This window comes from Coptis chinensis, chromosome 5 (assembly GCF_015680905.1).
Source record: "Coptis chinensis isolate HL-2020 chromosome 5, ASM1568090v1, whole genome shotgun sequence".
NCBI classification, from domain to species: Eukaryota; Viridiplantae; Streptophyta; class Magnoliopsida; order Ranunculales; family Ranunculaceae; genus Coptis; species Coptis chinensis.
Window position 1 is genome coordinate 94,082,993 of NC_141460.1, and position 13,703 is coordinate 94,096,695.

General features: G+C 37.0%; 2 protein-coding genes and 1 long non-coding RNA gene across 4 annotated transcripts; 2 read left to right on the forward strand and 1 right to left on the reverse strand.

Moving 5' to 3' along the window:
• Positions 1–228: 228 nt before the first annotated feature.
• On the forward strand, positions 229–2,814 carry LOC147500296 (ribonuclease III domain-containing protein RNC1, chloroplastic-like). Of its 2 annotated transcripts, none has more exons than XM_086561970.1 (4): positions 229–630; positions 715–848; positions 1,301–1,468; positions 2,183–2,813. In XM_086561970.1, coding segments are annotated over exons 1-4 (621 nt in total). In that variant the 5' UTR covers positions 229–629; the 3' UTR covers positions 2,501–2,813. The 2 variants fall into 2 exon arrangements, with proteins under 2 accessions (XP_086418096.1, XP_086418097.1); XM_086561971.1 differs by having other exon boundaries at positions 230–630; positions 1,350–1,468; positions 2,183–2,814.
• Positions 2,815–3,742: 928 nt separating this feature from the next.
• On the reverse strand, positions 3,743–7,941 carry LOC147500297 (uncharacterized). The gene is made up of 3 exons (XR_015196284.1): positions 7,651–7,941; positions 5,910–5,983; positions 3,743–4,106 (listed from the first exon to the last, which is right to left on the reverse strand). It is a non-coding gene; the product is annotated as an uncharacterized LOC147500297 (long non-coding RNA).
• Positions 7,942–11,077: 3,136 nt separating this feature from the next.
• On the forward strand, positions 11,078–13,555 carry LOC147500298 (uncharacterized). The gene is made up of 4 exons (XM_086563626.1): positions 11,078–11,177; positions 11,256–11,363; positions 11,576–12,394; positions 13,203–13,555. Exons 1-4 carry the CDS (start codon positions 11,078–11,080, stop codon positions 13,553–13,555), a joined length of 1,380 nt encoding a protein of 459 aa, XP_086419752.1.
• The last annotated feature ends 148 nt before the right edge of the window (positions 13,556–13,703 follow it).

Here is a 13,703-nt window from a genome sequence, read left to right on the forward strand (position 1 = left end):
AAGCCCACGGAGAAAAAAAGCGCGGGCGCGCCCTCCTCTGAGCGCGGGCGCGTTATGTGTTAAAGCCATGAGCGCGGGTCGCCCCTTCTTTGAGCGCGGGTCGCGCTAAATCACTGGAGTCATGAGCGCGAGTCGCGCCCACTCTGAGCGCGGGCGCGCTCTGATCGTGAGAAGCAGAAAAACTCGTTTTTTCTCTACAGTGGCTAATGAGCCGCTTTGCCCTTGCCATTAGAATTCTTAACAATCTCATTACATATTTATATTGGTCACTATTTGCATGGCATCAATTCTTGTTGGTAAGCCATTTGGCTGTTTGCATTCAACTTTGGTTATTGTTTATCCATGGGTCTTTTGCTCTGAAAACGGAGGCAAGTATTTTGGAGAAAGAGAAGTCACTCAAAGTTTTTGTTTCTTGATATTTTTCTCAATTACTGTTATGGTGGTTTCCTCTTCCCATGGTTTTATTATTATACAAGCTTTACTATACACTCTTTCTTTTGAGAGGATTCCACACCTCTTAATCTTTTCTCTAGTATATACTTGTCGAAGTTGACCTTCCGGTAACCAAAGGCTTAAAGCTGTTAAAGTACATTATGCGCGACGAATAATTACGACGGATTCCTATCATCAGTAAGTTCAATTTGATATTGTATGTGCTATCTTTGCATGTATGTGAACTGATTCTCACTTTTCTTATCCTTTTGAATCGCTCAGTGATGTCTGCTCAAGATGAGGTTTCTGTTGTTGTGAAGTGCTTGAAACTTGGAGCAGCTGATTATCTTGCTAAGCCATTACGCACCAATGAGCTATTGAACTTATGGACTCACATGTGGAGAAGGCGGCAAATGGTTGGTTTTTTCAACCGTGTGATTTTTATTTTATTTTTTGACGTTCGGTTGGGTCTTTCTGCTTCTGTGTACTGTTTGGTTTTTGAAAAAGAACAGGAATGTACAGGCTCTGCCAGTTGACCTGGTGTTGTCTGCTAATCGCATACTGAGACAGTTAGCACATATGCAGGGGAGCCATATGTAGATTTTTTCTTAGGTTATCTATGAAAATATGCCATTGTTTTTTCTTGGTAATAAGTAAATGAATATTTGACTCTATGAAAATATGCAGTAATGGTCTAATCGTGGACTGCAACTGTCATAAGCTACCATTTGTGTATAATCCATGGAGTTTTCATACATAGCATGAGTAGGATCTTCCTACAATTCAGCATGAGTACTTGAATAGTATAAAACAGATGGACTATTGGACTCATTTTAGGAAATTCATTTTCTATTTTATTTACTTTCAGCTTGGTTTGTCAGAGAAGAAGATTTTGAATTATGACTTTGATATGGTAGCGTCGGACCCCAGTGATGCCAATACCAACAGCACAACTGTATTCTCAGATGACACAGATGAGAAGTCCCGCAGAAGCACCATTCTTGAAAATAGCATTTTGAATAATCGAGAGGCTGAGGTAAGAATGATTTGCATAGGAATTTTCAAAATAATTAGGCAGTCCTGAGGTGTATATCAGATATGTTTCCAGGATTTGTTGATCTTGTCCTTTTGGGCTTTCTACTTTGAAGCCCTTATGATTCATCATAAGCATTTTTAGCCACTTGCAACATGCTGAGTTTTAGTGGTCTTCAACTGAAGTTGGAAAAGTGGTGTTGTCTCATTACCTGACGTCTGACGATTTTTTGGAGCATCGTAAGCATATTTTTGCAATACCACAACAGATGCTTCTCAATAAAGAGTATAACTTAATGCCTCTCCCTGGCACCTTGCTTACCTCATACAACATGTCTGTGCTTGATTCACCTCACGGCAGAAGCCTCTAGATCAAGAGTGTTCAATTGTTGGTACATGTCAGCGATCCTTTCTTAAGCACTTTACTCAAGTTTTGCGTTGCATTGAAGCATATTCGTAGCCCAGTTGCAAGAACTGTTATATAGACAAAAAAATAATGTAATTTGGAATGTTGGATGCCATTACATGTTTGGCTTATATACCTGTTCTGTTCCCTACCCAAAATCACACTGGATGGAGAACTTCTACTCTGAGGTAGCAGTTTTTACTGAAGCTAGCCAAGTCATTTCCATAATACTACCTCACTCGTGAAATCAAGACGAGACAGAACAGCATTGAAGAGCCAAATATGAAATTTATCTATTTTTCTTCTATTCAGGATCTTGTCATGGCCGAGAAGCTACTCATGAAGCATATCGATGCTCCTGGAAGATGGTTACAGGAGAGGCATCGGCGTCTTCTGCTCAACAAGTTCTGTGGGAGGTACTTCAGGGACAAAAACCTCCACCGCTTTATCATCTACGATGAGCAGATACAGGACAAGTTCGAACACAACCGGAGACTTAGGAATCCTGTCACCACTGCTATTCAGCAAGCCATCCATGGACTCTCTTACACCGTGTATGGGAAGGCAGATGTGAGACGCCTCATGTTTGAGGTATTTGACTTCGAGCAAATTCAGCCAAAAGAAGTGTGAAGTTGGTTTGTTATCAATGAATTGGTTCACATGTACTAGGCGAACTCAAGTTTTAGGAGACACTTCTCGTCAATCGTCATGGTTTATATATTGTATCGATGTCAACATGTATTTAATGTCCTTCACTATACAGTTGTATCTTCAGCTAAGCTATTTGCCATTTCTAACATAGACATGGTGTTAACCAATGTATTTCATTGTAAAATTCGTCTGGCATTATATATGTCCTGGTGTGTTAACTTTAGCATTAACAGAATTGGCAGGTCCAGAAACTTTTGCTTGTGGTTCTGGTTGATGAAGTTATGTGGAATTGTGTACTGTGCTTCCAGTTTGAATTCTCACATCAGTTCTTACAGCTTCAACCATTTTATCCATTATCATTCCTTAAACTCACCTACCTATAATTGAACGACCTGGTTATATACTAAAAGCGGTTTCCACTAGATAGTAAAATGGTCCTCCTCCTTGCTTAGTTTTGACTTTTGACTGCGTACCCATTAAATTTTTGGCCACAAGAGACTGCGTGGCAGTATTGTGCAACAGAATCCGTACGTCAATGCAAAATTGCAAAGCCTCTGTGAGCACTATAAGAAACATTAGGAGGGCGATCAGAAATTCGAGGTTAATTCAGATATTAAGAAAATTGCTAATCGCATCCAGCTCTTGATTTGTCATTCGGGAAAGGAATTGCATAAAGATTTCAAAAATCTTGTGTTTCTCTTTCCACTAACGCTTGGACAACAAAAGAGTGCTGAAATACAACTATCAACTATTGGACAAGTATCACTCTTGAAAAACAAAAAACTCAGAAGTTGGCTAGTAGACAAATGAGGCTGCATCAAGCAGAAACCAAACATAGCAAGATGAATATGATAAATTTGGCTGATGATTCATAAGCAGGATTTAGCATTAGACCATGATTGATACAAAGATCTAGAGTGGCAACCAATGAACTAAATAAACAAGTTCCAAGTTAAGCACATTAGTGGAGATATCATAACCACTTGTGGTTGTATGAGATGAAATATTTACATTTTTTTTATGAGAATTATGTATGACCTTCTAAATTGAATCGCATCATGCTAATTTCCTATAGTTTCGCTCAGAAAAGTGTTTGGTGTCACTCAGTTGCGTAAGACTTACAAAGACAATGGGGGACAAAAATTAACCTATGGGATAGTAATTCAAACAATAACTACAATCATGTAAAAATAGATACGCATGCATTTGGAACAATGTCAGTACGTAATGGAATTTTATTGATGTCAAAGTTGACGTACAAAGCATAAGCTAGATTGGAAAAGATTAAACATTAAAGAACTATGTGTCCTCTACACAAAACAATCCAAAGCAGCTACACTATGTTGTTGATGCTATGTGAACCATTCCGCAGGCCACCACCACTATGATCGAATGAATGGCCTTGAGCCCTCAACGGTCACGTCTTCCTGCCATTTGACACTCAATACTCCTGAACTCTTGTAAACTTCTTCCACCCTCAACAAAGACATCCACAGAAACCGAAGTCTAGCTGTCACACTTCCAATTTTATTGTCTGATGCCGAATCAACCACTTATGAACTAGGGGCAACCTCCTGATCCAATTCTGAAAACAATTGAAAAAATGACCATTAGAGAAGGCATTGCAGTAAATACACTTGTGCATTCAACATAAAAATCAAAATTTAAAAGAAAATAAAATTTGAGAAGAGCAGTTACATCAAGGAGCAAATATAACTGGAGTGCCTTAAAATTTCATGTTCCAATAAAATTTGAAACATCTAGTTCCAAAAGGTAAGTGAATATATGCACACCTAGATTCATTGGCAACAGGAAACTGATATCATATCAGAACTTAACTACATATGGGTATGATGTGAGAATATCGACTGCAATAGTAAGACATTATTAAAACATATCTACCATATAAGTAAATAGAAATTAGACAATATAAGGCCACTGAACCAACCGAGCATATAAAATGCAAGCTCAAAGAAGCAGAGTAACCACTAACTCCCATACAAGCAGCATCCAAAGTTTTTTGCATACCCTAACCTCAACCAAATCCCAAGGTCATTAAAAAACTACAGTGACAATCTGCTCCCCCAACATTGAAAGTGGGTGAATACAAACAAAGTAGCTCAGGCACCTCTTCAAGCCTACCTCAATGCTTTCAGCTCTAACTGTACCCTGTATTGTTAGCTTGAGATACACACAATGTTTTCCTAACATGAAATGGAGTGGTGGATGGACCAATTAAAGGTGCAGAAACAATGTGAAAATATTGAAAAACTTGAAGCATTTTAATTAGGGGCAGACTGCATGTCTTTCTTAAGGTTAATCAACATCTGCAGCAGCATTCAGATACTCCTTGTCTCTCAGAGTGACACTTTTACACTTCTATGTCTATGTTAACGGACTCAAACAAGTACTCCTTGTCAGTTTTAGTTGTGCTTCGGTTGGTCAGGTATATAATGTAAAAACATGCTAATGTGAAATCCCAAGGAAAGTTGATCATCCCCTCAAATTCCACATTAGCTCAAAGAACAGTGGTCAAAAGCGACACAAACAACAATCTTATCTATGCTGACATACAAATAATTAGGTAATACACAAGGCTTGAAATATCGCATGGAGCAAGGTATATAATGAGAATCCTAGTCAAATCAGATTCGTTGAGGGTAGTTTAAAGATATAAGAGTCACAGAGGCACCACCTTGGTATTGCCTCTGCGTTTACTAAGCTCCAAGCTTCAAGTTCATTGAATTCTCACATGTATACAGTGGGGTCTATAGATGTTCCAATCATGTAGCCTAACTTGGTGATAATTTTTGTATGTACGTATTATGCACCCCAGTAATCCAAATATTAAGTACCGAGGTGCAGGAAGAAGGCAGTGGTAGGATTTACATATGATCTAGACGATGAATATAGGTTATGGTCTGCTGAACCCTATGAACTTTTCTTCGCTAAACAAAAGAAAACAAAAACAAAAGCAAAAGAATTGGAGAAAATGCTTAAATGTTGTATGTATTCTTCGTTGATGGTAATGTACTTATGATGGCCATGAAAAGTGAAGAGCTCCTCACTTTATAATCATATTTTTGGTACTTCAATATCTACAAGAGTCAACTTGCTTGTATGTGGCAACCTGCTCCCCCAACATCGACAGTGGGTGAATACAAACAAAATAAGTCAGGCATTTGATAAAGGCCAAACACACCATTCACATCCTAACCCCTTCAGCCAAAAAGTGAAGAGGTTCTCACTCTAGAATTAGCAGAAATAGTTGCACACCATTTTTGTTTTGTTAATGACCGGGGAGAGATTCACAAAAGAGAAAAGAAACCTTGATGCAACGGTGATAAACTACATCCCCTAACAGCATTATTGGAAAGAAGCGACTAACCTTGTGCTTGAGGATTCAACGATGTACACCAAGGCTTAGTATGACCTAGTTGACTGCAGATTCCACACTTGGACCTAATACACACAAATAACATTTTCCTTACTAAGAAACAAAATCTATATCAGTGCAACACATTTACAAATATTAACTCTTCAGCAATATGGTTACTTGTATGGGAAAAATTTATGCGATAGTAAATGTAACCACTTGTTGTCACCATATCACTAATAGGAACGTGATGAGCAAGATAGTAATATCAATATACTTATACAATAGTCAAGTGTACAAAACTAGTCTCCTCATTCTATTGGAAGTCGGGTTTTGAAAGGACGCACCAAGTAACCCACCATAAAAAAACAATGTGTACGTGAACTCAATCAAAACCAAAAACAATAATTTTCTTTTCTATTTACTTTTTTTTGAAAAAATAAAAAATAAAAATCCTAACTAAATGCACTCATTCACAAAAATAAAAAGGCTAAATATGCATGAATGCAAACACACTAAGGGAAAAAGAATATGATCCTAAACTCTTAACAAAAGACTGGAGACACCAAAAACAATATACGATAAAAGCATAGGTCTACAAAAAAAATGAGACTAACCCATGTGAACAGGGTCGGGGACCAAGTTCATCTCTTCTTACCCAATCTGTCTTGTAAGACTCTGAAGAAACATGAGCTTTACCTCTAGGTGTGGCAGGTTGTATGGCAGATCTGGGGGTACTCACATCCCCTTTTTAGTCTTTTTATTCCAATTAAACTTAGTCTTAGCATACTGTGAAGGCAAGTAATAGAGATAAACTTTTTGTTGAAAAGACACAAAAGAAAACCAATACCTACTTCCATAAGAAACCTGATCTTGATAACTACAAAAGTTATCCCAACAATATGAAGCAAAAGTTATCCCAACAATATGAAGCAAGATGTCCCTTCCTACCACAAGCATAACAAGTAAAAATCTTTTTCACAGAAGAAGACTTGGTCTTAACAAAAGTATTTACTGTATGATCAGAAGTAGATGCACAACCATAGTCCCAAGAACTCCCAACTCCCAACAAAACGAAGAAATGTGACCTTTCTTGACACACAATGAACAAGCTTATAATGCTTTCTTCTAAGCTTTAAAATATGTTAATTCTTCGGCTCATGAGACCAACGCTTTAACCAACTGAGTTACAGGACCATTGGCTTTGAAGCTTATAATTCACTTATTCACTACAATAAATACAAAATGTACTAATAATTGGTTATTAACGACCAGCACAATAATCTGACATGTAACTAAAAACGAGCAACCCAACTCACAACCCTAGACAAAGGGCAAAATTCACAAGGAAATGAAGATAACTAATATGTTTGTCAAACTAAATAACTGCTGAACAATCACTATAATCAAAATACCAAACTACATTTCAATTAAAACAATTAAAATGTAGCTAAGATATGTTCTCATTAGGCTAGTTTGACAAACTGAAATTGGAACCGAGAATAAATAAACGAATGAAGTTCCAAAAACTTAAGAAGAAACTACGATAAATATAGTGGCTTCACTAATGGAAAATTCTAAACTAACCACAAGGAGCATGAATTAGTTTCAATGTCAAAATTGGTAGTAATGAGAAAACCCAAAATTTCGATTCAATGAAGAAGAAAAAAATTATTCCCATATTAAAAATCATCCAATATTACAAGAAGGTAGTAAATTTCAGCACATAATATATAGAAACGAGTATCCAAACCTGAATCAGTAATTGAGAGTTTCAAATGAAAGGGATTTCTCTTGGGAGACAATAACTGATTTTTTTTTAAAGTTTGTGTAGTTGAGATTGAGAGAGGGAAACAATAGAAAAGAGAGAGTTCAGTCGAGAAATCATAACTCTGCCGAAGAGAGAGTGCGTAACTATTTCATTTTTTCCGAAGGTTCAAAATTTCTGGGAGTAGGATGGTTACTTTTTCAGTTGGATTAGTATCATGGGTAGATTTGGTATTTTCTATACTTGTTTCATTATCTTTATATCACCTCTCTCTATACTAGATAACTGCAAGGCAGTGGGGGCGTGAGTGGAGGTAGAGAAGAGAGAGGGAGAGATGAGTTTGTGGTGGGGAGAGAGAGAGGGAGAGGAAGACTGAAGGAGGGAGATTGAGGCTGTGTAAATCACTCTTAGATTGTGAGAACAGTTTGGAGGAGAGATTGGGAGAGGTTGCAGGCAAAGACAGGAGAAAATGAGAGAGGGGGGTACGGTCAGAAACAAAGTAAGGGTTATTTGGGGGTACGGACAGACACCTGGGAGAGTGACACGTATGAAGTGGTTTTTTGTGAGAGTGTTGAATAGTGACCTCAAGAGTTCGCTCACGCTAATGGATTAAAACAGAGTCCAGCTGAGGTGGCAATCACAATCCTAGGTGGCGCGTTCTTAAGAGAGAGGTATGCCACGTACACTCATCTCTCCACTAAAACTCTGTAGACAAATTCTATTAAATATATTAGAACAAATTCTATTAGCAATCGAATCCGTATGACAAATAGATAACAAATTTTATTAGCAATCGAATTGTGTCGGTCATCTTCTATATATTAACAATAATTTTTCCTACTCATCATCTTGCTCATCTTCTGTTCATCTTCATCTTCAACGTTCTTCCTGCTGATTCATTGAAAGGTTCACTTCTTTTTCTCTTTTTCTCTTTTCCTCATTATTTATTTATTCTATACAGTAACACTGAGCATCTTAGCAAAAACTTTTTCAATACTTATGGTCATTAGGATTTTCTTCAAATGGTCATACAAAATAAATGGGATACAATAGCAATAGATAGAATAACTTACATAGACTCTCTGTAAGTCAGTAGAATACAACAGCAATAGATAGAATAACTTCAACCCACACCAAGGTAAGCACCTATTTTTGTTTTATTCCTGGACTACTTATCAACTTTATCGTAAACTATCGGCTCACGGACCAACACTACAATAAAAAGCTACAATATCTGACGCCACACCCGGATAAGGAAGAAATACACGGTCAAAGCAAATAAAGCAAACGTCATACTTCATCGAACTACAAATAAATCCGTTTCTGAGTTCAGCCACCGATTAACCATCTGCCCGTCTCCGATTTCTTTGTCACCCATGAACCATCTGCATACAGATGCATAACATGAATCAAAATCTATAAGAGGATAGTTAAGTTCTTTAAAGAGAATCTATAAGAGGATAGTTAGGAAACAGAACAAACAAATCATAGCTAAGAACTGAGATGAATGCGAAATAGATCAAAATCTTGGCAGCGCCTAGCTAGCTTCGAATTTTCGTTTCTTCTTTTCGAAAATTTATCTCTCCTTGATGTTTTTGTTCTTTATAGTCTCTTCAGACTTTCCTTTGGTACACCCAACTACCCAAGACCTACTGCAAAAAGCTTTTCTGACAAGAATGCTGATGAAACCCCAAAATTCATAATCGTAATAAAAATTGCATACAATTAACAAGATCATATGAACCGAAAAGAAGCCGATTAGAATTAATTGGTTACACTTAATTCCACTAAAGGAAGATGAGCTGGTTGTGCTAAAAACAATCGGATATTATCATTTTTAGAGGGGAAATAAGACAAGCAGTTTGTTATGCTGATGGTCCAGAGTCCAAACCGTTTTTTCTTTTTCTTTTTCTGGTGCCTACCATGGATTCTTTGAAGCATTCCAGCATATCCAAAAACAAAAGGATACATAAGATAAACCATGTAGTAGTGGACAATTTCTTCATCCTTGCGTTTCTCGGCCCTAAGACCTTCAGCTTCAGTTTGATATTTCTTAGTTTGTCTAGATAAAGCCCCAACTCTTTCCATTAATTCCATCGTTGTGGCCTTTGCCTACAAGAACAAGTATCGGAATTTGGCAAGTATGTTATCTCGATCAAATAGAGCAGTGTGTAATGCAGCAGCCTCCTTCCATAAACTGTGAACCATGTAGACCCTCGATTATTGCCAAAACCTACAAAGAAGGTGTATGCTTGCAGCAGCCTCCTTCTCTAAACTGTGAACATCATATAGACCCTCGGCTATTGCCAGAACCTACACATAAAAAAATAGGGTGTTAGCAAAGAAAATGACCGAAAACTATTGATGACATAATGTCCAATTTGCTGATGGTCCAGAGTCCAGACCGTTTTTTCTTTTTCTTTTTTTGGTGCCTACCATGGATTATTCTTTGAAGCATTCCAGGGTATCCAAAAACAAAAGGATACATAAGATAAACCATGTAGTAGTGGACAATTTCTTCATCCTTGCGTTTCTCGGCCCTAAAACCTTCAGCTTCAGTTTGATATTTCTTTGTTTGTCTAGATAAAGCCCCAACTCTTTCCATTAATTCCATCGTTGTGGCCTAACAAGTATCGGAATTTGGCAAGCATGTTATCTCGATCAAACAGAGCAATGTGTAATGCAGCAGCCTCCTTATGTTTTTTATTACTCTACTTATGTTTCTGTTTTGCTGCAAGTAAAGGTTATGTTGCAGACCTTACCACATTCATAGTAGCACAAGGAGCCAGCCATCCTGCATAAAGCATGCTATATTAGTTTGTATATATTTATTTTATTGACTAATATATTTTCCGGTGCAGAACTAAATGAATGTCTCCAAAAAACTGAAGGCAAAACAAGCACGCATAGAAAGAATGTTTAAGTTGAGAGCAAAGGGAAACCATATACACAGAAGAAGAATGCATAACACACCAAGACAAAACTCACATGCCGGTCTAGCATTTGGTAATTCTTATCACATTCATTTATCTCAACAGCACAAGCACAAGCACAAGCACAAGCACAAGCACAAGCACATGAACTAATATATATTTATCTCAACAACACAAGTACATGGATACTTTGCTTCATATCCATTATCATTTCAATACAATAGCAACGTGCAATCATCCCCTGTGATTTCACATTCACAATACCAGTACTTTCCTTATGTTCAACATTCAACAGCACAAGCACATGGATTCTTTCCTTCGTATCCATTATCTTTTCAGTATAATAGCAACTTGCAATCATCACCTATGATTTCACATTCACAATACCAGTACTTTCCTTATGTTCAACATTCACCAGGTAAAAAAAAATCATATTTATATATATTTACATACATTTATGAGAAGTTACTTACATCATTATGTGTGCAGCAATTGGATATAATGTCCACCCGACACATCCAATCTCACGATCACTATTCCAACAGACTCAATATGCAAATCTTCCTCAATATCAATCAGGTACAATATTGAAAATATGATAATATATTTATGAAATAAAACTTTTAGGATTCTTACTTTTCTCTTCTATATGTTCAGATATTGGCTCTTGCAATACACAAAGGTCACAAGAGGTTTTGACTGTATACACAAATGCCACAACCTTGGCAAGCGATGATCATATGGAAATTGATTATGATACAATTGGTAATACCTTATTAATGCATTTCTTAGTGTATATCACAAAATCATTTGTTAACACCTTATTAATGCTACAGACGGTGACATTTTAGCAGACGAGATGTTTACGGATCAACATAACAATCAAGACAAAGTTGTCACCAATAGTAAGTTCTAATTGTATTATTGTTTTGCTAAATTAATTTATATTATTAACATGTATGTATTTTCATTTTTAGGAAAATTCTCTACGCCGTGGAATTTCGGAGGACCTTCAAGTGTCTGCTCTCACTGTGGTGCTATACTTTGGTATGAGGAGAGGAACACAAAATATAAGAGACCCAAGAATCCAAAGTTTACCATCTGTTGCCAACAAGGGAAGGTAAAATTGCCATTACTAAGAGAACCTCCGAGTTTTCTAAAGCAGCTCATGGACTACAATGGGGGACCTAGATCAAGAAAATTCAGAGAAAACATACGGTCATACAATACGATGTTTGCTATGACGTCTATGGGCGGAAAAATAGACAAGGATATAAACAAAAAAGGTTGTGGACCCTATGTTTTCAAATTGACCGGACAGAATCATCATAAAATAGGTTCTTTACTGCCAATGCCAGGCCAGAAGCCAAGATTTGCTCAATTATATATACATGACACAGAAAACGAAGTTCAAAACCGAGTGGATTTTTTGAAAAGAAAAGAAAAAGAAGATCCAAAAAACATAGATAAAGAAATTGTCGACGGATTGATAAAAATGTTCAATGTTGAGAATAATCTAATAAAATCTTTCAGAATAGCAAGAGAAAGATTTCAAGAGTCTGATTTGATCCACGTGCGCTTGAGAATCATTAGAACACGAAACAAGGATGCAAGGCAGTACAACATACCGCACGCAGTTAAGTTCTTTGGATTAATTGTTGGAGACGGACATGAAAATAATAACGGTAGAGACGTAATTGTCGAGAAAAGATCAAAAGGCTTAAAAAGGATGAATGAGTTACAACCAAGCTTTATGGCTATGCAATATCCTATTCTTTTTCCATTTAGAGAAGACGGTTTCCATTTGCAGATTTTTAAAAATAATGCGTGGAAGTAAGTCGACAAAACGCAATCTGAAGAAGCATTAGAGAATTCTATGCTTACAGGCTTCAACATATAGAAAAAATGAAGGACGGATTAATCGATGAGAGGTGGACGCTCTTTTGAGCCGATTAGTAGTTGATGCAGAAACAAGCGTGGTGGAGCTCCGTCCACGTTGGATACGTGATAACCAGAAAAAGATCATATCAGAATTGTACCAAGGTCTCCAAGATGTAGTTGTTGTCGGGGACACAACACCAGCTTCAGTTGGAAAAAGATTAGTTCTACCTTCTTCATTTACAGGAGGTCCAAGATATATGGTTCAAAGCTATCAAGACGCAATTGCTATTTTTGTAGATACGCAGAACACCGGATCTTTTCATCACATTTACTGTAATTCTAAATGGCGGAGATAGAAGAATTCACCACCTTAGTGGGGCTAAAACCACAAGATGACCCATTAATTGTAGCTCGGGCATTTAAGATCAAGCTAGATCAACTCATGGACGATTTATGTCGAGGTCAACACTTCGGAAAGGTTATGGCGTGTATTTTCTAGATGTCTCTCCTACGTCTCCATCGACGATCTAATTTATTCAATTTTAGTTGAACTTCCTAATTAACTATATATTAATTAATATTAACATCAGCCAAAGTGGCTAATTATTTATTTTCATTTGGACTTTGAACTTCGAACTTTAGCCTCTAAGTCAATAGGGACTTTTGTTTCTCTGTCCTTATTACCTTTTTGTGTATTTAATCTAATTGATTTCCTCTTTGCAGCTGTTCACACAATTGAATTTCAAAAAAGGGGACTACCACATGCTCATATATTGTTGTTCCTCCACGACAAACTAAAAACTCCATCAGACATCCAAAAAATCATCTCTGCCGAGCTGCCCGATGAAGTCGATGATCCATTGGGATTTCAAGCCGTAGTCCAATACATGATACACGGTCCATGTGGCACAGAAAATGAAAAATCTCCTTGCATGGATGAAAATAAATGCACTAGAAAATTCCCAAAGAGATTTTGCAACGAAACAACCATAGATGAAAAAGGATTTGCTGCTTACATGAGAAGAAATGATTCCAAATTCGCTATTACAAAGAAAGGGAAAAAAGTTGATACTTGATTCTGGTTGTTGTTCCATTACAACGAGATTTGATTGTCAAATACCAAGCACACATAAATATCGAATTCTTCAACCACGGAAGGTCTGTTAAGTATTTGTTCAAATATGTGCACAAAGGTGGTGACAGAGCAACATTTGTTATTGAGGA

Bases quoted from the DNA above. Each gene is read 5' to 3' on its own strand.
- LOC147500296 (XM_086561970.1), top strand. The intron at 849-1,300 runs GTTGGTTTTTTC...ATTTACTTTCAG, and splicing joins TGTGGAGAAGGCGGCAAATG to CTTGGTTTGTCAGAGAAGAA. The intron at 1,469-2,182 runs GTAAGAATGATT...TCTTCTATTCAG, and splicing joins TGAATAATCGAGAGGCTGAG to GATCTTGTCATGGCCGAGAA.
- LOC147500298 (XM_086563626.1), top strand. From the start codon at position 11,078: ATGTGTGCAGCAATTGGATATAATGTCCACCCGACACATCCAATCTCA. The intron at 11,364-11,575 runs GTAATACCTTAT...TTTCATTTTTAG, and splicing joins AATTGATTATGATACAATTG to GAAAATTCTCTACGCCGTGG. The intron at 12,395-13,202 runs GTTTCCATTTGC...TCCTCTTTGCAG, and splicing joins TTTTCCATTTAGAGAAGACG to CTGTTCACACAATTGAATTT.